Raw genomic sequence first — 24,422 nt, 5'->3', positions numbered from 1 at the left:
TGTGATGATTTATACATATAATACATATGTGCCTCATTTATAAAATGAGACATCGTGGATTAACTACATGGGTATTATGCCATGTGGAACAGATCAGATCGAGAATGACAAATGCTGCATGGTTTCAGTTATATGTAGAATCTCAAAAATGTTGATCTCATAGGAACAGAGAATAAATTGATTATTGCTAGAAGCTTTGGGAAAGGGTAGGGAGATGTTTGTCTACGTTTGACTAAAATAAACAAGTGTTTAATTCACCATTACCATTCTCAGGCTTTTATGGGAATAAGAAAGGAATAGAGCAAGATATTACTAATATTCGAGCCCAATATATCCTATAAAGCCAGAGCAGGTATCTTTTCAAAGGTCAAGATACAGCCTTCTGAGTGCCAGTCAAATGCTGTTTCAGGGAATCAGAGAGCTGGCCATAGGGTAAAATAGGGGTGAGAAAAACTCCATTCTTTCTTTTCAGCCTGTGAGATCCTCTCTGTCTCCATTCTCACTCCGTGTAGGAATGGTTAGAGTGGCTCATGCTGGGCAAATCGAAAAACGTTTTAAAAGAAATGAGTAATACATTAATTGAATTTTGAAAATTCTTCAATTGTGCTTTCTAATTTTATTCACCATGAGTTTGATAACGGGCTATATATGTTTCCCTTTTTTCTTTGATGGGTGTAATTTCAGATCTCAAGCTAAAGAAGATAACTGATAGGACTCAGAGTACACTTTATTTTATGGCATGTTACAATAAATTAGAAATCATTTTTCTACCTCATTTAGTGATAGCTATTGTGATGTAATAAATTAATATGGATTAATTTCTACAGCTAGTATGTGCACAAAAATCTAGTCCTCAGATGGTTGATATGCTCCTCTATAGTCTAGGAAGTTGCTTTGTAGAACTGTTGTAATTCAGCTAATGTGTGCAATTTTAAGTGAAATTTACCAATCTCTTCTGGAAGGTATCTCTTTAATATGAACCCTAATCTTGACATTACAGTGGTAATATATAATTTTGCTTATTTTTTACACTACCAACTCTTCCTATAATCAGTTCTTTTTATCTCTTTTAATGACCCCCTTACTAATAATTTGATACTTGTCCTTAGAACAAATTTTGTTTAGAAATTTCCAATCCTGTGTTTGTGTGATCACACATTAATAACCATTTGTATCACTAGCTTGAACTTCAGGTCTTTCCACAAAGCCTAATTTGATTTGTATCTAGGATACCAGAAGAGCACATTTGCCTTTGGAAAATTGAATATAACTTGCTCATTATAAGCCCCTAGATAAAGGGAATGTCAAGCTACAAAGACTGAGAGCTAGAGAGCAGATTCTGTTCAGTGTAACTGAACAATGGATAAAAACCACACCTAGTCAATTTAGGTAGAATGCTTGCTATGGTAGGCGAGTTTGTTCACTGTATGCACTGACATTTGCTACTGTAAAGATCTACCTTGAAAGCTTTTGGATGGCTTTGTTAAGAAAGTTTAGCAGGCGGAGCAAGCAATGTGGCTCCCTAGAATTTTTCCAATGCATTTAAAAAACCAGAGTTTCTGATGTTCAGACTCGGTTTAGACTGTCAAGAGGTAAAAGAACACTGTAGAATACAGTAGAAGTCTACGTTCCAGAAAACTCTCAAACAAAGCAAAAATTAAAAATAATCTCAGCTTCACAACGAAAGGATTCTTACTACTACAGATGATGCATATACATATAAAGTAAGTATAATGCTATAATTTTCTTCAGACATTCTGTATACCTGGACTTGTATTAGGAAATTTCTTTACTTCTTTGAATATTGTGATTGCCATGAAAGCAGGCCTTGACCTAGTGGAGTGTAGCCACCTGATAATTTCTGTGGAGAGTGTTGGCACACTGAAGTTGACCAAATCACATCCTGAGCATTCTGGAGTGCTACTATGATTTGAGACAGAATTTCATTCAGATTTAACTATATTTCTAGACAAAAAAACCCCAAAGATCGTGTTATTTACTGATTCAACTTTATTTCCAGAGGTAGTCTCTCACTACATGGTCTAAGTTACAGGCTTCACAGATCCTAGAATTACTCTTGCTAGCAATTACTGATCCAAAGTGTTTGTTAGGTCAATTTTCATCACTTTGTACGCAGCATACCTTAAATCTCCTTTAAGCTAAAGTAAAATCTATATCTAATAACACTTTTGCTGCTGTACCTCCGCTGTTAGTCATTGAATGAATATTTCTGGTTCTAACAAGAGTCTCCATATTTATCACATTAGGCTATTCTCTTTTCTACTCTAGCATTATCTTTCTAATAAGCATGCAAGAGTTTGTCTTTGCTTTTGTTGTTTTACTGAATTTTTGGATGGTATTAAGCCCAGTAATGATGAAAAAGACTTCCCTGTTTTATACAACCTCAGTGTCTTGAAATAAACAATACAGGGATGGGATTTAAATGCTAGTAAAAGTTAAGGGCACTGCTTTTCTGATATTAAAATCAACTCAACAAATTGCTAACAAATGTTTACCCCTATTAAAGGAGAATGCTTAGTCTTCTACCTCTAGATAGAAGCTCAGAGATGGAAGGCCATAGCTATTCTGTGGCTTCTTGGTCATGCTATAATTTACATCACTCAAAGTCTTTTGTGTTCATCAATAATTGTAACCGATGTTGGATATTACTGAAAATAAGTAGGTCTCTTTTGTTAGACAAAGCAAAGTATTTGGCATAACATCTAATTTTCATTTCTTTATGCTAACTTGATAAACAATTCATTTTAAGCAATGGGTTGGTGTTCCCAGAATGTTTATAAACTAGACACATGTACTTGAGGCATAACTTTTGCTTTTTTCTTAATTTTGAAATGGAAACACTTTTACCCACATACTTATGAGGTACACTCCAATAAATTTATAGATGCATAGAATGTGAAATGCTAATCAGTGTAATTAGCATTTTCATCTCCGCACTTAGTGGATCAATGTGTTGGGAACATTAGGACTATGAAGATCTGTGCTAGACTCTAGTTACTCAAATCATTATATGAAAGAGACACCTATACTCTGAGGTTTATTGGCCACTGTTGACAGTAGCTAAGATATGAAATCAACCAAGACCATCAAGAGGTAGCTGGGTAAGGAGCAGAACTTTTATTGAATTGCTTTACTGTTCAGAAGGTACGTTAGAGTCCTTTAAGAAGAATATTTGCTAGGCTCTTAAAATTTTACCTTGGAAGACTGGGGGGGGGGAGAGAACGCGAATTCTTATGTTTGAAAGAAGTTAAATGTCCATAAATTTTTTGTAATACAAGTTTATGAAAGAGCACAACGAAATCAGTGAATAGATATTAAAATAAAAATATACTCATACTTTCCCTATGTAACTAAATATAACTTTTAATATTTTTAAACAACTAAAACATAAAAAGCAGATTGCATTAAAATAAAGGCAGATTATATTTGGCTGAGTAGTCCTAATTTGTGGATTCTTATTCTCCTTATTCAACTTTTTGCCAATGCACCAGGACATTGTTACCCACAAAGTTCACATTTGAGAGCTATACAATCTAGTTTTCAAAAAAAAATCACAAAACAATCTCATCTGTCTAATGTAAGGTTTTCATTTTGTGTTGGGACTTTAACTGCATGTGGTCTATGGGCCCACGAGGAGCCAGAAACCTGCTTCAGGGGCAGATGTCATGGACCCTTGAATTTCCTAAGATCCCAGGCCACATTTTTGTGTACACATGAAGCTTTCCTGGACACAGTTCCTACAGCTTTTAGCTGACTCACAGAATGCCAGACGCAAAAGATTAGAGCCATTTTTTCTGAAGACATTCACAGAACTTTTAGGAGGCATTTCTTGAGTGCTTGGTAGTTTCTAGGCTCTGTGCAAATGCCCCGGGAGTCTTAGAAATTTGTATGATAGGAGAAATCACTGCTAGGCACTGTGAACAAATAATTGTCCAGCAATCTTGTTTCTTAAATTCTGCTACATTCACTATTCTTCATCCTTCGACAGACTAGAAGGATAAAAATCAACATCTCTGCTTTTAAGATATAACATCTTTTGATATTTTCAAATATTAGAAAATAAGTAAATACTTCTTTAAATGTCACAGGCATTTGAAATATCCAGACCACTCTAGACTATATAGAGAAATCAGATTCCATGTATTAAGAACCTTTTCCTTAGTGTTGTGGGATGTTGTTGAGTGGTAAAGAATGCTTAGCCTGTATGAGGCCATGGGTTCTGACTCTGGCATTCATACACACAAACTCCCTTACCTTCTTCTTTAAAATAGGCAATAAACTTACAGATGGGTTCATGTTAGTTCCGTGGACATGAAGGACTGTTATACACATAGAGGCAGGATTAAGTTACTTAAGAGGCAGGCTTAGCTTACTGCAACTGAATGTACACGCTTGTAGGCTGCTTGACTTAACCCATGACTGTTAGTCAAAGCTAAGCCATTGAAGGTTCATATTCATAAAATGAAGTCGTTAGCTTGGGGCAGAGGTGGTGTTGAGAAAATAGAAATGCTTATTTGAAATGAAATAAGCAGCCCTGGAATTCCAGCTCTGCTCCAGGGCTGCAATTGGAAGAACTTGCTTCTCAATAAAGTGTTATAGAATGACATTTATACTCAAGGGGGAAATGGTCATAAAAGCTACAACACTAATTTTAAAATCTAATGACAACCCAGTAGAGTTTGTGGTTAAATCTTTTAAAAGAACTCAACATCTCCAGAAATCATTTTACCTTTTTAATAGGCTGATTATTTACAGATTTTTTATACTATTAGAAGAAATAACAGACCCTAAGTAGATTTAAATGGTTTTAAAAACAGAAAGAAGTAAAAAGAAACATTTCCCTGGCAGAAAGGAAAAACTACAGAGGTTAGAGCCATGAAAGAAAGCTTGCCTTGTGTGAATATTAAGCTTGGCTTTTAATTGAAAATTAATTACAGAGTTATTTTTTAGTCTGAAAATAATCCATCTACCCTTCAGCCTCTGTTCAATAGATCCTAGTTGTAATGTTTTATTCAGTTTTAGGGAAAGCAAAATTAAGAAGTATTTAAACTTGGAAGTGACTTCAGTTAGATAGTCCATGAAAGTTTGAGAGAAAACAAATACATGGAAACAAGACTACTATGTTGTTCAAATGGGGAGATTTTCCTTTCAAAGAGTCTTGCTGATTTGGACATGAGTATGAGTCATTGAATTAGTATGAATCAAGGAATTAGACCTTGTCACTGGAGATGGTGAGAACTTCGACAAGTTCCTGAGAAGTGTTCCATCACAAGACTTACCTGGGCTTGGTCAGCCCAGGGCTATCTGTCCTCAAACCGGGGAACCCCTCCCCAGGCTGCTCCATCATCTTTCTTGGCCCCTAGTGTGGTCCCTTCATCTTAACATGCCATCTTCTTACCCTAATGAGACTACTTCCTTTGAGCTGGATTCTCTCTGCATTTTTAAGACGTTAGTCCGTTCATTTAATAAGTACCCAAGGACGACTGCTGAAACAGGAGTACCTCCATGTTAGCCATCTTGCCCTTCAGGGTTTCTTCCAGCAGCTGTGCTACTGGAAATTTGAAGTAAGCATGGAGGACAAGGTAGGGATTGTACTCATTGACCCTGCCAGACTCCACACATTCTTATTTCCCCCTAGTTAGACGAAGCCCTCTGACTGCAATTTCGCAAGTGTGGGGGCAGCTTGCTTTCTGCAGTGAAAGAAGAAAGAAAAAGAGTGCAAGGAGGAACACATGCACTTAGTAAAAACACAGTAGGCCAGCGCCACTTAGTAACTTATTAAATTGCTATTAGACATATGTGAGTAATATATATTATTCATTGATTAAAATTAAAATGTATTGTTCAATGTATCTTCAAGTGTATGTACAAGCCACTCAGTAAGTATTCAGTACTGTAGGGTGCAGAGGACTATCAGTGAAATGATAAGCACGTTGGAAAGATGCACACATGCGGCAGGAACTGGAAAACAATGTTGTAAAGTGATAAAATGTGCCGTTGTGGAGGCTAAAGACATTAAACAGAGCAAGCTCAAGTAGAGACATACCCAAACCAGACAATACCATTGCATTTCTAAGACCTTTCTTTAGTAATGATGCTCTAAATTATGGACCATATAATTCTGTTATCTTATCTCTTCCTCCCTAACAGGAATCCTTGTAGCATTTCTAGAGCCTCCTTTTGAACTATGAGTGTCATATGGCCCCTAGATAAAGACAAGGTTGGGCAAGTCACATCCATTTATGGAAAAGGGCCTAGAGTTAAAGAGAAAATAGTAAAATAAAATGACAATGATAACCTCATTTTTGGCAGACGGTGAACTGTTAAAGCATTCACTTTTCCTAAATTACCCTTTTCTTTTTCAAATCTTCCATAAAGAGCAGTGGGCTAAGAAAAGAAAGCAGGGCAGGCCGCTATTGGGTGGTTGGGACTTGACAGGCAGCCTTGGAGCCAATTACAGCTGAGAAGTGGAAGGAGGAGGTGGGAGGAAAGGGGTTTCTAGAAGTACACCAAAACCCAACTTAAAGGCATGGCCAAAGTAAGGAAACCGAGAGAGAGAGAGAGAGAGAGAGAGAGAGAAAGAGAGAGAGAGAGAGAGAAAGAGAATATGAATATGAATATGAATGTGTGTATGTGTCTTGTCATTTGTTGGTTAAATTAGGGCTTTTTCAAAAATCAGCTTACCAATAAAGTTCATTCCTATAGAGAGTTGTTATTTTAAAAGCAGCTATATAGGAATAAGTAAAAGACAAAAAAATCAAGAAATAGTACTGATTATATTTGGAATATATATATTATGTATAATATGTATAATTTCATTTATATATACTTTTTTATGTAACAACAATTAATAAAAGTAAAGATGTCATGTATTTTAAAGAGAGTAAAAAGTGGGGTATGGGAAGATTTAGAAAGGAATGGAAGGGAGAAATCATATAATAATATAATTGTATAAAATAGTATAATAGTATAATTTCATAATAAATATAATAAAATGATATAATTATATAACCTCAAAAATAAAAGAAAAAAGAAATAGTTGTAGGCTGTTGGTAAACTGTGGAATGGCTTGTGTTCCCTCAAGAATGCCTGGTATAATAAATGGTAAGAAGGATTTATTTAGCTGTAACAACCTCATTTTCTCTCTTTTGAACACAGGCATCTTTTCCTATGAATCCATCACTGGCAGCTAATCCTACCATGGCTTTCAATCCCTACATACCTCATCCTGGGATGGGCCTGGTTCCTGCTGAGCTTTTACCAAATGGTCCGGTTCTGATTTCTGGAAACCCACCTCTTGCACTGTCAGGAGTTCCTGGTCCAAAACCACCTCGTACGGATAGACTGGAGGTATTCGTTAAGACATATAGAAATGCTTTGAAATGAATGTTAACTTTATGCATGATGTACCATATTCAGAGGCTAATTTGTTGAGTGTGGGTAAGTAAATCCAAGTACCTTTTTAGCCTAAGGAGCCTGAGAAAGAATGGTAACCATTTTTAAACTTCAATTAGGCCTTGTTCTGAAGTGAGTGAATCATTGCATAGGAAGTCTGAGTGAAAAGGTTCTCTATACCTATGCTGGGGCATTATAGAGTAGGATTATTGGAATTGCTCATCGATCTTTACTTTCTAGAACAGACATTCTTATGTGGAATGATAAACTGAAAACAAAATGAACCTAACATTCTAAAATTATAGAATGTTAAACTGTGTGCATGGAGGTCGTAAATGAAATATGTGTCTATTTTCTCCATGATAAAAAAATTATGTACTTCATAAGTAATGAAGAATTTAAAGAAAATTTCGAACAGCCTTTGATTTATTGGCATCCCTTAGTTTTCCCTTAATTCTATTCTTTGTGCACTAACATAAATAACTAGTCGATGTCTTAGAAAGCCAGCTCCATTGGCATTCGCATGCTCATGCGTTGTAACAGAATCTGAGTATGCACGTGATTTAATGTGCTTTACATGTGGGCTGTGTAAAACTACCAGTACATTGCTGTGTAATAAAGAAACACCCCAGGCCTTAAAGAAATAATTATTCTTAAGATGGATAGGTTAACTTCAGTACAAATACATTTTTCAGTAATACTTTAAAGTCCTATATTTGTATAAGGCCAATAGACACTCCCATCTTTGTAGAAAATGTGATTTACCGTACGATAAGTACGGTAAATTCTGCTTCATATTAGTCTTGATCTTTCATAGCTATTTCCTACAGAGGTGACAAGATGTGGATGTGACTCTCATCTGTTCTAGGAAGGTAAATATAAGCCAGTCACCTTCCAGTCATCACTGGGAAATGTATATGTTTTTGTTTTTTTTTCCTTCTTAAGGTTTGCCGTGAATTTCAGCGTGGAAACTGTACCCGTGGGGAGAGCGAGTGCCGCTATGCTCACCCCACGGATGTTTCCATGATTGAAGTCACTGATAATACTGTGACAATCTGCATGGATTACATTAAAGGCCGATGCTCCCGGGAGAAATGCAAGTACTTTCACCCACCTCCCCACTTGCAGGCCAAACTCAGGGCAGCTCATCACCAGATGAACCATTCCGCTGCTGCCAACGCAATGGTAAGAGCACGTTGGGACTCTGGGCTTTCTGTTGGGGCTGAGGTGTCGATGATTCATGTAAGCCTATTTTGTCTAATACTCTGCATATATGAACGACTGTCCACTCATGAGTGTATCTTAACACAAATAGCCGAAGTTATACATTAGAAAAGATAGGACCAATCTATTCTAATTATTTGCTAAGACTTTTTTTTTCTTTTATTGGATATTTTTTTATTTACATTTCAAATGTTATTGCCTTTCCTGGTTTCCTGGACATAAGCTCCCTATCCCATCCCCCACTTCTGCTATAAGGTTGTTTCCCCCTCCCCATCCACCTTACCCGACCACATTCTAATGGTAATTTATTTAAAAATCTTTATTAGCATTAGCCCACCATTTTCTTTCTCACAATCTTAGAAAATGGTAAAAATATATAATTTTAAAAGTAAATGGTTCTTTGAGTATCCTAGGATCTGAGTAGCCCGAATAGTCAAACGTGGCAGCGTTGTCTGTGAATTCTGAGTCCCTCTCATGGGCACTTTGCCACTCACATTTGAATTCCTTTGAAAGCACTTGAAAGATGGGGTACTATGGAGCTTCTGATCTCACAAAGGTCACAGTTACCTTTCCAGTCTGGTGACACAGGGCAGGAAGGGAGGGAAAGATCAAGGCTACCATAGGTCCAGGGAGACGTTGACTTGACTGAGAGACAAGGCCTCTCCTTTGCATTAGCCTAGTGGCCATTTGTGGGAAAAGTTAGCTTTGATTAATAACACTAAAAACTAGCAAGTAGGAAGAAATAATTGTGTGGTGCTGTGTGACCCCGTGTGAGAGGTCAACGCTAGAAATGCTCGGGTGTTTCACTACAGCTGTGTTGGGCTAGTCATCTCCTTCCCTCTTCTACTGTCAGTTCCCTCTGTCTCATTTCTGTTGTTTACTAAGTGAGCATACACAAGAAGTTGTGTATGACAATTTGCTGTTAAAGTTTACCGCCCCTTCCTGCCCCACGTGTTAAGGATTGGAGACAGTAAAAGGCCCTTTCCCTTTATGTTTCTGTTTTGTATAAATGTTTGGCTCTGAAACAGCCAATCTGTTAATTTACCCTGCTGGGTGTCTACTATTCCTGGAAAGTATTGCTCCATGGCAACCCTTGTGGCTTCCCAAACTGCATCTTTGATCACTGGCACTTTCTTGGTCTGAGTACATTTTTACTTCTTCCCTGATACTAGCGATGAATTCATCCCTTCTTCATAGGCCCTGCCGCCTGGTGCACTTCAGCTGATACCAAAGAGGTCAGCCCTTGACAAGGTCAATGGTGCCACTCCAGTCTTTAACCCCAGTGTTTTCCACTGCCAACAGGCTCTGGCTAACATGCAGATTCCGCAGCCGGCTTTCATCCCGACAGGTGAGGGCACAGCTCTGGGAATATTGGGTTTAACAGGTGAGAGCACAGCTCTGAGAATATTGAGTTAAACAGTTTTAGTATGTGTACTGCAAAGCCCCTTCCAAAGGGGGTTTGTTGGGGACTATCAGCATGCATTTTCACTATAGGTAAAGTAAAGCTATGCCATTTGATTTGCTATTATCTAGAGTAACATGATTTTGGAAATGAATGGCTTGAAATCGAAAGAAGAAAGATGTTAATAGTTTTCTTTTTTGACATTTCTTTTTACTTTATGCTTCTGAAGGTTGATTCCCTTAGTTTAATCTCAGCTAAAGTCTTGACTCTTAGTGATTATTTCACAGATAGTAATTATCTGTCAAAAGAATTTTCCGCCCTCAATATTGTAAATTTTGTAGTTCGTTTAACTATGATATAACAATCAGTAATTTTTAAACCCTTAAGTTTATAGCAAATTTTTGGTCTATATATAAAACAGGTAGTTTCAGCTTCTGACTCTTGGAAACTATTATTAAGTGAAAATAGGAGTTGGGAGTGTGTGGAGTAATGGGGAACTTGTCTAGCATGGACAAAGCCTTAACTTTAACCTCTACTACTTCCAGAAAGTTCTGGGATTTTTTTCTCTTTAAAAAGCTTTAATAAATAAAAGTACCATTTGCTTTAAACCCATTTATAAGACTTACAAATTTCATAAACATGCCTGATGCATAGCATTGTGTACTTAGACATAGGGAAGATAACGAGCTGATCAGTTGTCTAATTGTGAAGGGAGCCATTGATGTAACACTGTTTAGTTATTGACAGTCATTCATCCAGTCACCATTTCCAAGGCAGACACCATACATTTATATAATAGTTTCCAGAGGTGAAAAATGAACTTCTTTGTCATATTTCTATCACTTAGAAAGGGAGACAATTTATATCTAATGATATAGACTTTTCTTCCAAGTCTAAAGAAAAATATATAATGCCACAAAGTAAAAGAGAAAACTCATACGGTTTGAAGTAGCTTTTACTTTCTTCAACAGTCACAGCAATTTCCATCTACCTCAGATCACTCCATTTTGGCCACTTTTCAGTAACTATAGAATAAATTTGGTGGCCCAGAATGTCCAGCCAGGGATGGTTGAGTGTGGAAAATTTTACATTGTTCATTCCAGGGTTTCTTTTCAATTTTAGAGTGAATGTATGTAGAAGTTAGACATTTGTTTTGCCAAATTTGACACATATACAAGCTAGTTTTAGTTGCATGCCCATAATCCCAACACTCAAGAAGCTGAGTCAAGATCGTTTTTGAGTACAGGGTCAGCTTGGTCTAGCTAAATAGTAGACATTAGGCCATTCTCAAATTCACTGTCTCAAAACTAAAGTATATGGATGTACAAGAAATCTCCCAAATGCACTCCCCTGAATTAATAGCAAACTAAAATCTAATTTAGCTGAGATTCCCCATAATGGAAAGCCAATCTCCAAAGAGACTGCTCCTCGGTTTCGTGAGCTGTGGGACACGTTGTTAATAGAGTAATTCTCTAACTACAGAAGACAAAAATAGGCAACAAACTTGGATCCTGGAACATACCTTTAAACGGATGGGTGTAGGAAACAAAAAATCTCCCTTTATGAATAAAGTTTTGACAGTATATTTGCCTAGAATAAATATTTAATTTAAGTGAGGTTATTCCTTTTTTAAAAAAGTAGTTCTATTTTAACCTGAATTGCTTTTATTACCTGGGTCTGTGGTCTTAAATCTAACCTGTAATTAGAAGCATGGGTTACTCTTTTGCATGTGCTGATGAATTGATGTTGCAAAAAATGATCTCCCAATTAAAATGCACTTCTATTAAGCCTTAATAATGAAATCTCTCTTTTCTTTACCTTCCCCGCTTATCTGCATGGTGTACAGGGCCAATACTGTGCATGACTCCTGCTTCAACTTTTGGTAGGTTTCATACAAAAAAAAATCACACTTTTCTCTAGCCTAAAACCATCTTTCTGCTGTGACTATGAAAACATGGTTGACAAAATGGTGTAAGTGGACATGTTTGGGTACTTAAGGTTTATATGGTGATTTGTACAATCAAAGTAGACCCATTTCTCAGGTCCAAGTAGGTTGCCACTGTAGCCAAATTCTAACCCTGCCATTTCCATAGCAAGTGAAATATTTTTAAAATCTTTCCTTCCAGACTGAAATTAGATTATTTTTCTTGTTCTTTTATCTATTATTTTAAAAATAAGTTTTTAATGTATAATTTATAAACTACAATAAAACAATCTCCTCCCTAAGTTATCCTTACAGTGTAATGCAGTCAATTCACAAATATTGAAAAAGAATGACTTAAGCAAAGCTAGAACATCCCGCAGTGTTCTGTGATAGATTCTATAGCACTCAAGAATGAAACATCATCTGCCCAGAAATTAGGGACAACTGAATCATTCCAAAAGTGATATGGAGGTAATTATGCAATTTGAAGCTCCCAGTCAAATCCTCTCAGCCATTGGATAGCATAAAGTGAAACAATTAGTTACACTCGGTTACAATCAGTTAGCCACCACCGGTTTGGAGCCTTCCCTAAGCCATTTGTAGTTCACTAATAGAAAAGAAAATGAGAAAGCCATTTTGGGGAGGTCATAGTTCCTAGGAACGAGGAACAGATCATGAAAAAAGGATTCGGAACACATCTTAGCATCTCCTAACACCCCAGTCCCTCTCATAGTAGAGAATTCGCAACAGTTTGATCTCCATCCCACTGGTGGACTAAAGGCTATGTGGTCATTGAAATAAGAAAGGTCAAAATGATGAGCACATAGAAGCAACATAAACACAGCAAGACCTAAACCCTGGCAAAGGGATGATGCCTGTTCTTGAAGGATTAGCTGTCCCCCGTAGGAATTAATCTTTCCTGGTTACTAACAGGAACAGTCTATGAATTTAAGGGCAAGAACTGACTTCTGCAAGGCTGAGAACTGTGTCTCTGTTTTCACCTTTTCTGACCTGTCTCTTGGGGCTGCTTCCTTGTCCTTCCCCTTTCAGAGCTCTGCTTCTGAATGCAATTGCATGCTTTGGCACTGCAGCTTTGCACACAGCTGCTGCACTTCCAATGAGAACAACATGAGTGCTTTTAGAATTACCATGTTAGACAAGCAAAGATGACTGTAGGAAACCAGTAACCAGAGATGAGTAAAAGGGACACCTAAGGAGTTTCTGTTATTCACTCTTTGGGGGACATTCACTTTGTCCCCAAATTTTGGGCATTCACTTTGTCAGTCCAGTGTCAGCAACTCCGAATTTGACTGAGGTAGATGTGACAAGTTATCATCTGTGTATGCTGCCCATTAACACATTGCCATTCACACATTAAATTCCATGCCTGGCTTTCCAAAATAAGCTGGAAATTAGAAAATCATCCAAAAGCTTTGAGACTGAAAGGAGCAGAGCAAAGCATCCCAAAGAGATTTTGCAGCTGCCAGCCATTGTAGGTCTAACATTCACTATGAAGACGCAATTTACTATGAAGCACTTGTATATTTGAAAATAGTTAAAACTTGGCAAGCTGAATACATATTCCATTGTTTTCATCATACCTGCTCTTCTACCACATACTTATCAGCAGAACCACCGTTCTTTCATATGCAGATCAGGTAAGTACACACAAAACTGTCATTGTACAAGAAAATCAAGTTACAGAACTTGTCACTGAACCCAAACACTAGTCCGCAATTCCCTAATTAGTTTTGACTGTGCAATCTAGTGACTTGTCTGCTTAACTAGCTTTAATAGGTAGCCCTGGTAACAGCAGATGGTTTTTTCATATGCCTTCATTACTTCCTGAAAAGTTCAGCCCTTTGAATCCACTACAATGTTATTTTGTTCAGAATGTTACGAATGGCTCTGTTTCATTAATGGTGACTATAATTGGCTTTCCCCTTTTCTCTTTTGAAATTTTCCTCCATTCCGTGTTGTGCTGCTTTGCACTGACTCTGGTTGCATGCTGCACCCTGGTGTGTATCCATCCTGATGATGTTACATGGCTTGTTGCTGGAATATCTACTACACCCCATTCCATCGTATCTGTCATGGTTGTATAAATGCTTCCCCCTCCATGTGTCGCTTCCATGATTTCCTACTGCAAGTGCCCATGATGCACGGTGCTACACCTTCCACCATGTCTGCAGCAACACCACCTGCCGGCAACGTTCCCTACGTTCCAACAACTACAGGCAATCAGGTTTGGCCATTTACTTCATCTGTTCAGACCTAGATAACCACAACGTGTTGAAAAGGCACACGATATGCCTTTTCGATTGGTGAGATGTATTGATCCATATGCTTATGTGTTTCTTAACCAGTCGTTAGGTGTGGAATTTTTTAATATATAATTTGGGTACTGTATGTGGTTTTCTACTCATCTCAGAGTTAATTGGTAAACAGATGTTGCTCATGTTATTCTATATCAAATTGTTGCTACCACACCAGTCCTCAAATGTATATGCTGTTCTGTATATGTCTGAAATGCTTTGTCAGTCTGATCAAGAGGAAAACTTATTTTACCACCCCTCCTCTTTTATGATTATTGTGTTTGAACTTTGATTTAATAAGCACATCACCTTTACTTGAAATTCCACTGGAAAAAAAAAGCATGCTATCACATTTCTTTCCAAGGAATACATATCCTGATTTTCACCTAGTGATTACATCAGAAATCCCTCCTCATGTAGACATTAGATGTGCTCATGTTGTTTTTATTTTCATTTGGCTTAGTTTCTTCAGGCAGAGTCATGGGCAGCTGACCAATATTTAGGGACTCTTGACTTTGTGAGGTGATTGGTACAGTAGCTACTGAACACCGTGCTGCAGATTCTGCCTCATCGAAGTTGGGGCTTCCCCCACCCACCCCACCCCCAGTCAGCTGCATATATTTCAAGCATGACCATGGCACACACAGCATTCATTCAATGATTAAACCACACTCCAACCCATGCTCTGCAAAGTTGACACAGTAGAAATAGTAAACTTACTCAAAGTTTCCTGTGAAACTGATCATTGTTATTGATGCACCAAATCCAAACGATGAACAAAATAAATGGAACTTTCCTAAGGCACCATTGTAATGTAAAATCTTTTTTACTACTGTAGATGCCCCAATTATCAGTACATGAACTGAATATGAACATGTTTGTTTCACAATAGAACAGAAAGTTTCTGTAAGTATTAAAAGATGTTATCCGTAGGGTTTATTTTTTATTTACACAGTTGTTATTTGCTAAGTTTGGGTAAACATTTTCCTTTAAAGACCTTGCTTACAACTTGAGTTTGACTGTGCATTCAAAAGTTTCCAAACTGAACTATGAGAGAAATGACATGAAATTTTGGATGTGCAGATAATAGCTGTTGATCTATTTTTATAATGATTTTATATACTCAATAATGGTTTTCTATTTTCAAAAGGGCAAGATTTTTTTAGTCAAAAGTACATATCACATTTGAACTTTAATTTTTTTTATTCCATTTTGTTCTTTTCAAGACAAGATTTCTCTGTGTAGTCCTGTCTGTCCCATAACTGACTGTACATCAGAATGCCCTAAAAACTCAGTGATGTGGCTGCCTCTGCCTTCCAAATACGGAGGCTAAAGGCATGCGCAAAGACACTCAGCTTAATTCTCTAAGCTAAAGCTTTATTTTCTTGTTGTTGTTGAAGCAAAACAACGTCATTTTGTTTGAATTTGGCTGATGAGATTATTTTAAAGGCAGTGAGTGCTGTGTTTCTTCCTGGGTCAGTATACAAAGCAGGGCTCTTTCTGTATGTTGCAAGGTGTTGCCTTCCATAATCATCAAATAGAATTGCTCCAGCTGTTTTGAAGTTTGAATGGCACACAAAGTAACTTAGTGATCTAATAATTATTTTTATTCTTTTCCCAACCTTAACCCCGACCTCTACTTTGCCTAGATCGGGGACACCCGTAAATTCAAGGCCTTAAACGTGTGGGGGCATGTTTGTTGAAGATACATAAGAACCCTAGACACCTGACACATGAAACTATTTGGAAGTGCATTGCCAGTGGAGCAAGCTTAAATGTCTCCCACCCGCAGTCTGGCATTTGGTTCAAGGAGGTAGCTGATATGCTTGCTGCCGCCCTAGTTGTACTTCTCCCAGCAATAGGTCCCTAATACTGTTTCAGACAAAGCCCACAGCTATTGTACACTAGATAAGCAGATTCCCCCAGTCATAAGGAATGTCTTAAAAACAACATGGAAAACCTGAAGGAGCTGGAAGTTCGAATCATTCCGCAGGTGTTACTTGGAATAGTAGCAACTTGGGAAAGTATTACAGTGGAGGTTTATCCAATGCTTGCTAAGTTCTCATAGGCTGCTACACATCAAGGTAAAGAAAATTCAAACGTATTAGTTTACAGAAAATATGTTTGGGAAGAATGATTTTTTTTACTTGATTCCCATGGGAAATGAGGTGTTTGGTAGAGAATAATCATGTTCACGTGTAACAAGCGTGGAGATTATCTTCAAAGATCAAAAGTGTCGCTTTGTATAATAGTACATGACTTACTCAGGATATTTTTGCAAGAGTGTAAGATATTCGGATAAAAATGTAACGCCTTGTTTACTATTGGACATTTTCAAAGGGTTTAGTATTAAGTACATTTTGAGGGTACATGCCTTTTGGATGAGATGAACCAATGTTTAGGCGATAAGCATATATTTCACCGTTATCTAGATAATACCTTAAATATGGCCCACTGTTGGAACCTCCCATAGACTATCCCAGCAATGTGTCTGTTCCATGATTCTTTGCATTAACCCACTGTGTCAGAGGGTCTGAAATTCAGAGTGGGGCATAGCTTGGTTTCTTAGATCATATAAGAAGTGCAATAAGAAGTAGTCTCCTGACACCTTATTCAATAACCCTTCAGTGCTTCTTACTGACTCCCCTGTTTTGTTTTCTATTTCAGTTGAAATATTGAGCAGCAGAGTTACAGAGTATCAGAATCTCTCAACAAGAAACTCCATGTGGCCTTTCTACATATGTTCTCGTATGTCCAACACAACAATAAGCATGGTGCAGTCAATATATTAAAGCACAAATACCTGTTGACAAATTCAAGTTTTAAAAATCTGTGGAGATGTTGAAGCAAATAGAAAATTAACCACTATGTGTTACCTTATTGGATTAATCGTAAATGAATTATCATATAGAATACAACCACACATCTTTGTCATGTATATGAATTATCAGATCCATGTTACATTAATTTTCCCTCTGATAGAAATTGCCACATTGAATATAACCATAAAATATTGTGACTTTTTTCATTAATGATTTATGCTAACTGAACATCCACAGTGTACTGTAGGCTTACTGTATACTCTTGGTGGATAAATTCTGTTTTTGAAGTGTTACCTTACTATTTTGTTTACAAGATAGTCTATTGGATTGATGTAGAATGTAACTGATATTTCCTATCCATTTTCCTCCATTGGTATATTGTATTAAATTGGGTTCTGTTTAGCTTTTCCAAGCTATAGTGTTTTCTTATTGTATGTGGTGTTTGGTTTCAATTAGAATGACATAAGTGGGAACAGAACTATATGTGACTGAAAAGTATAACAGGTTCGTGGTAATATGCCCTCTTTAAAACATTTCCTTGAGCTATACATTTTGAAGCCCTCACTTCTGAGTGGACACAAAATCTGTTCGTGTGTAGGATTTCACCTGTAGATCTGACCTTGCATAGTCAATAATATACTAAATTTTTAAAGGAGAAAAATACTTACCTACTTATGATGGGAAAGTTCAAATGTCAACCTCAAATCATTCCTCTTAAGTAATTTGAGAATCAAGTGTTCACACTCCAATAAATTTCGTAGCATGTATAAAAATTATTACATTTATTTTGTCACAGGAATCCCATCTCTCAGCTTGAGTGTCTAAATTTGGGCCATTTGTCATCCTCAGCTGAGAAACTGGTACTTACTAGTTTAAAGGTATGCTAATCATGGGTTGGAAATGGAGCAGAGAGATGTGGGCGTGGAGACAGTTTTTATGTACTAGCAGAAAGTGTGTAAAACCTTTGCATTGTAACCTTTTGCACAAATGCTGTTTTCCAAATGCAAATGGCTCATGCTCTTTTGACTATTCTTTGAATAATAAGTACGATGCAGTCTAGCAAAAGTCAGTCCAGGTGAAAGAAAATTGTTTCCAAATGAGGCCTTACCTCCCCAAATGGACCATCTTTCTCTATTGATCACAGAAGGAGGCTGAGTACAGGTTTAGAGAAATGGCAGGAATGGGGGCAGGGAGGATTTAAAATGACTTGGAATGTGCAAAAGAACTGGAAAAGGTTTCCACAATTGTCTTTCAGTTTAGTTAGGCTGTTTCCAGTTTTGCTAAAAGCAGCAGTGAAGTAGCAATGCTGCACTGACAAGTGTTTCTCTGACAAAACTTTAACATCGGAGGGGGGGGGGGGACATGATTTGTTCAGCTTTGTCTCAGAACCAAACCTATTTTTTGTCATATCTGAACTTACTTGCCTTTGTGTGTGTTTCAAAATTAGTCAATTTTAACATCCTTTGGTTAATAGAGAATAGCAATAGCCCATGGAGGTGTGGTATGAATTCTTCTTACTAATACTTCTGTTTCTGTGACAGATAGTGTATCTCTTCTACTCAACAAAGTTATTAACATTACTGTTATTATAAGAGGGAGGAAATGTATTTTCCAAAGCCTTAGTAAATTGAATAGTTTGTACTCAATGTGTATTCTCCCACAGGAAAGCATAAAATCAAAATTTTGTCTGTATGACAGTTGATTTTCTTTGTGAAGATCACAATGAAAGGGAAACTATCTTGGGCTACCACACGACAGGTAGTTGGATTGATTTGCAGAACAATAGCATTGGCAAAGACTTTACTGCCTTTTCCACAGTTGCTAGAGAATCAGACTGTGTGTGTGACTTACCTAAGGCTGCCGAGCCATTGTGGGAACCAACTTTTTACATCTTTCTTTGGAACATCTGAACTCAAAGCAGACCATATTGGCTCAGATATTACAAAAGCAAGATTCCCTCTGGTGGTTGGTGTCCCATTGACCTTAATTGTCCAGGCGAATCCTGGTCACCAGTGATTTCTAAATAGTCTTGTTTTTCTATGGGCTTCTGCCCTTTGTGAACTATTGCTGAACTTAACAGATTGAGAGTTGTCTGTCCTTTTACCTGTGGGCTCTCTGAACCACTGTATTTCTATTTCCTAACATCGTAATTGCAGGAAGAATGTACTCCAGCTAGTCTTAGATGTAGTTATTAATGGATATGGGAATGTTTTGTGCAGAATGAACTTTTGTAGTTTGACAGTTTGGTGCAACATACTAACTCATTTAACGTCTTAAACTTTTGACCAAGGTATATGTAGATGATTAACTTAGAGTAGACTTATTCTCATGTTGCTCTAAGCACTGGAAGATATTAATGTTGACTTACCTTCAGGAGGAGATTTAGTGAGGAACATTCAGGGTAGTTGTCTTTTTGGTGCGATGAGTTTCCATAATATAGTATTAGCATTTTAAAAGTTGCAGTGTAAGTGAAGTTTAAGAAAGCAAGTTCAAAACTCGAACATTTTGATCCAATTTAAGGGAGTTTTGAGGGAAATGAAACTTTAAGATAGCACTCTAGTTGTGCAATGACTAATGGTCTTACTGAAGAAAAGACAAGTCATCTGACTATAAATTGAGTTAACAAGATCAGTCACAACTAATCAGTGACTCTAAACCAAAATTTACCCAATTATTTGTATATAAACCAAATTCCAATCAGTTGTGATTTATACTTAGCATTTTTTAGTTAGTGTTTTACCATGGCATCCAGCTTCACGTGTCCAAAATTATCGACTTTCTCCATCTTGTCAGCCTTTTGCCAAAATTTGCAAGAACGCTGAAACTGAAACTTGGATAAAATGTGTCAAATCTGCAGAGAAGCAATGTAACTATGTGATTTAAGAAGAGCTTAGTAGTTTCTGCTTTTCCAAAAAACACTACGAGAGTCGGGACTAGAATTAAATTAAGTGGATTCGTACAATTGCTATTTAAATACAGTGTTGACTTTTGAAATTGGAGCATGGATCCACACTTAGCTATTGTTGTTTGTCATGAAAGCAGTCTGCTTGCTATTCCATCAGTCTTGCTCATATGTCCATCTCTGAGCATCCTAAACCAGCAGCCACTGGGAATGCCAGTTGGTTCTTTTCCTTGTCTTTGGTGAGTATTGGTAAGGATGCCCTTGGGCAAAATGCAGCCGAGGTTTTTCTAAGATCTGGCAGTCTGTGGGATAGGCTGTGGCATGCAGAAGGATTAGTAATCTAGTTCTCTTTCCGCCTTAAAAAAAATAAAGTTCTTCTACATTTCACTGAAATGGAAATAAGTAAAATTGGTGGGGAGTCGGATTTGATTTGATTCATTTGATGGATTTGACTCCAAGTTTTAATTTGTAGATTTAATAACATAGTGGCCTCATTTTACCAGAGCCTGTCAGAGATAGTGGAATAAAATAGCAGATAAGAGAGTTTAGCTTTTTGTAAAATTTAGCAGATAGTCTAATCAAACTGTAAATATAATACAACTACAGGCTCTGAGAACCAGGTCACTAATTGGTGCCATGTTTTTGTTTTTCTAATTGTTAGTTTTTAAGGTTTTCATTGTACTACATGTTTATATCTAAGTAACTAATAAGTTTAATTTTGAAGGAGAGTTAGAGAAAGTTTAAGTTTTGACCGCATATATTCAGACCATCTTTGTAGGCTCTGAACTGACACTGTAGCAGAATTCAATATAAACACACTCCATAACTGCCCTCTACAATTCACAGTTCAAGAACAAATTCAGCTTTGTACACAAATGATAGATGTCAGCTAAATATATTTAGTTGTTGCTTTGGCAACAAAACTACAACATGGCTACCTTTAGACATTTATGCATGTAAAACTTTTATGTGTAAGCTCTATGTGGTTCATGACAGTGCAAACATATAGAAGATACAGCTCAAACTCAGAAAATTGATGATGTTTTTGAAGCCCTGTGTCCCATGTAAAAGCTGAATTTGTGTTCCCACGTAGCTTTTTGTCCAAAACAAGTTTATAACACATGGATTCTAGTATAAGGCCTTATAGTTTAGAGAATGTGTTGTGTTGATAGGGTTATTCTACAGTATTTTGACACCAGAACAAGCTTGACATAGATATTACCTGGCATTTTTTTCACAACTTTATTCAAAATTATCTATTCATGAAGTATCTGTAGTTATAGAAACATTATATTTTCTGGATTTATTCACAAAAACTATATGTGAGGATTAAAGCATAAGTAAACATTTCAAGATTAACCCATATTTGTGAAGCCACACGTAAAGATTCTATAGAAGGGTCCTGAACAGTGTTTAAGAGACTTATGCCACAGTCACCTGACTGTCTCAGTTAGGGTGCGAATGTGTGAGACACCCCTTTTTTGCACTTATGTACATAGTCCATGAAAGCAACCCTTGGAGCTTTGACAATATAAGAAGTCTGTGGTAATAGGGGGAAGTTAGGGAGAGTACTTTGTGAAGCGCTAAGAATTAGTGAAAGCATGGTGTTGCAGTGCTGTTGGGGCGGCTAGCTCGCTACGGTTCACCAGAGGCTCAGACTGCTAACAAATGCCAGATCTTCAACAGCACTGAGTGAGAGTACAAAGCATTTCTTTTCGAAAGGCTACCAGCAAAGATGCTTTTCTGCTTGAATTAATTCCCACTGTAAACACGCACACGCACGCACACACACACATACACACACACATGCACACATGCATGCACACTCACACATGTACCACATAGTGGATAAGGGTCTCAGGAGAGATTTCCTTTTATTCAATCAGAGAGAGCAGAAAAAAAAATACTCAGTACATTACAAGATAGTTACTCTCGAATCTAATGAAAACAGATTTCATCCTTTGCAGTTAATACTTATATCAATTAATGTGGATTTAAGTGATAAAATTGTTAATGCTTTAACTAAACAGAAGTGAATCAGCCCAAATCTTACATGAGCTAGACACTGGAAGACAATGTCAATTTAAAGTCCTCAGCCAGTTTTCACTCCAAGTCTGCAGATAGCCAAGGAGCTTCCTTGTTGTTCTCCAAGACACCAAGGCTTAACAAGGTTGGATGTTTGAAAGGTTAAGGGATGGATCATCAGGGGCACTTTGAATCCTTCCCATCTTGAGTCAGGTGTCTTGGACCCCATGCTAGGCTGAGGGTAGTTGTTGGGAAATGTTGCTTTTCATACACAGCTAACTCTCTTGGAAGCATATAACTCGATCTGCAGCCATAGCTCATTAGTACAGCACTTGCCTGGATGAATGAGGCCCTGGGTTCCATCCTCAGGACTGCAAAAGAAAAAAGGGGAAGAGAGAGAGAGACAGAGAGAGAGAGAAAGAGAGAGAGAAAGATGGAAAACAGACCAAAGTCAGAAACAACCCAAGCCTTAATGTATCCCATAGCTCAGGGCCAGTTGGCTAGAAATTACTTTTCTTTTCCCCTCAGCTCCTGATCACTAAGTCAGCAATACAGCCACCACCCTGACAATCTGAGCAGCTGTTTTTAGCCAATTGAAAATGGAAGCATACATTCATTTTATAGTTAAGAATGCTCACTTCAGCTTTATTACTCCCATAATTTCATAACCAGCATCGTGATGTGGACATTCCCTTGTGAATCTCTAAGTCATAAAAATGCATTTTCATAAGGACAATAGAAATAGGGAATTTGGTGTGTGGTGCTGGGAATACAGCCCAGGGCTTTGTGTGCTCTGCAAATGCTCTAACACCAGGACTAGCCAGCGATAATAGTTTATGTCCAGAGCTATCAACCATAAATTAGTAGGGATGAGCTTTGAATCATCACAAAAGATAGCCAATGAATTTATAGCATGCACGTGCCCACAGTTACTTGGTCCCATGCTGAAGCTTGAACATAGTGACTGTATTTCAATTATTAAGGTGAAGGAGAGAATCAAGTATAACAAATGCATGTGACTCAAGCTAAAAGATAAATTAGGATGAAGTTTGACTAATTTATGATTTCTAGCCCCTCAGCCTTGCCCATAAGTGACTTACTCACTGGAATTAAAAATCTAGATTATCCCAAAGAAAATTTATGTTTATAGAGAACCCTTCCTCACTTCTACTGTACTGAAAAATGAAAAGTGCTTTGGTCTGAATTTAGTTGCCAGTCTGTATAGATGATGCTACAAGAGTCCTCTCTAGTCCTCATTTTACATTGTGTTACTTTGAAGAAATACCTCTGTAGCAAGACCTAGAAGAATTAAGTGAGCTTCTTCTCCCACACACATAACAACCTTAAGACTCTGTCATAGAACTGCACGGTTCCAAAGCTTTATTTCTGTATACAGATGCTATCTGTCAATGATGGAAACCAAATTGTTTTGTTGCTGTGTCTTTTGTGTCTAGCAGTTGAGTGGATGATATGGCCATCATTTCATTAGATGCTGGGGATACCGTTTTCAAGTTTCTTATTATTACCATCGCCGTTGCTTTAGTTACAAAATGAGCCATTCGCTCCGAAATTGGAATGATTAAAATGAAGTCCATTTTTAAGAAAGGGAGGTCTCACTCAGCATATTGTGTAAACTAGTCCAAATTGCATGGCCTTAAATGATTTTGATTCTCCCATCTCAGCGTCCTGGGTGACTTCTTTTGCTTCACCATGATGAGCTAAGTTACTCCCTTGTGTGATTATAAAGGGATAACTTCTAGCTCCCGCTGACAATGCTGTGGCTTGTACAAAGTGGAAGCCCTTTTCTTGGGCAGAAAATGGCAATGTAAGAATTTCTTAGCCCTGTGCAACAATTAAAAATTTAAGTAAGGACCAAAATATTTTACAAGTAAAAACTGTTGATGTGGTATTTTGTCCCCAAATGCAGTAATTCATTCCCTCAACTGCAGGTGTTTGAACTTATTCAAGTTACAGTGTTGTATTACCTGTTTGTCTTTAGAAGTGTTCATTATAGAGCTCATTTTAATATGCTACATTTTATGTTTCCTTTTTAATTCTTTCAATAAAGTTTCCAAATTCCTTGGCTGTGTCTTCATTTATAAATAAATATTCACACAGACATTCAGTCAGAAGTTACTCATGTTCTAGTATACAAAACTTGACATTAATAAGTCTAATATAAAATTTACGTTTGTGATTTGCCTCAGTGTTATATTGCATACACACAGTAAGCTTATTTCAAAATGCCTTAAGTAGTTTGGAATACATTACATATTCATTTTATTTGGTGTATTTTACCCATAAGATTGGAGTTAGTAACACCAAAAGTTACACTTCTATAAAAGAAAACAAAAAAATTTTTGTGGTTTCTATTGTTTCTTAGAAACCCTAA

General features: G+C 37.2%; 1 protein-coding gene across 21 annotated transcripts in view; it reads left to right on the top strand.

Annotated features, from left to right (window-relative positions):
* Mbnl3 (muscleblind-like splicing regulator 3) overlaps positions 1 to 24,110 on the top strand; it is a 95,244-nt gene extending 71,134 nt beyond the window's left edge. For 4 of the 21 annotated variants that reach the window (XM_039099622.2, XM_039099606.2, XM_039099617.2 and 1 more), the window contains 7 exons: positions 7,180 to 7,371; positions 8,362 to 8,601; positions 9,838 to 10,024; positions 11,889 to 11,924; positions 14,117 to 14,211; positions 15,120 to 15,187; positions 16,949 to 17,087. In XM_039099622.2, the coding sequence (XP_038955550.1) occupies positions 7,180 to 7,371; positions 8,362 to 8,601; positions 9,838 to 10,024; positions 11,889 to 11,924; positions 14,117 to 14,211; positions 15,120 to 15,173 (804 nt within the window). In that variant the 3' untranslated portion in view covers positions 15,174 to 15,187; positions 16,949 to 17,087. Of the gene's footprint in view, positions 1 to 7,179; positions 7,372 to 8,361; positions 8,602 to 9,837; positions 10,025 to 11,888; positions 11,925 to 14,116; positions 14,212 to 15,119; positions 15,188 to 16,948 lie in introns of all 21 variants that reach the window. The other 17 variants (XM_063279910.1, XM_063279907.1, XM_063279908.1 and 14 more) reach the window with 12 other exon arrangements.
* The last annotated feature ends 312 nt before the right edge of the window (positions 24,111 to 24,422 follow it).

Source organism: Rattus norvegicus, chromosome X (assembly GCF_036323735.1).
Source record: "Rattus norvegicus strain BN/NHsdMcwi chromosome X, GRCr8, whole genome shotgun sequence".
Taxonomy (NCBI): domain Eukaryota; kingdom Metazoa; phylum Chordata; class Mammalia; order Rodentia; family Muridae; genus Rattus; species Rattus norvegicus.
This window is presented reverse-complemented; position numbering and strand designations above follow the sequence as displayed.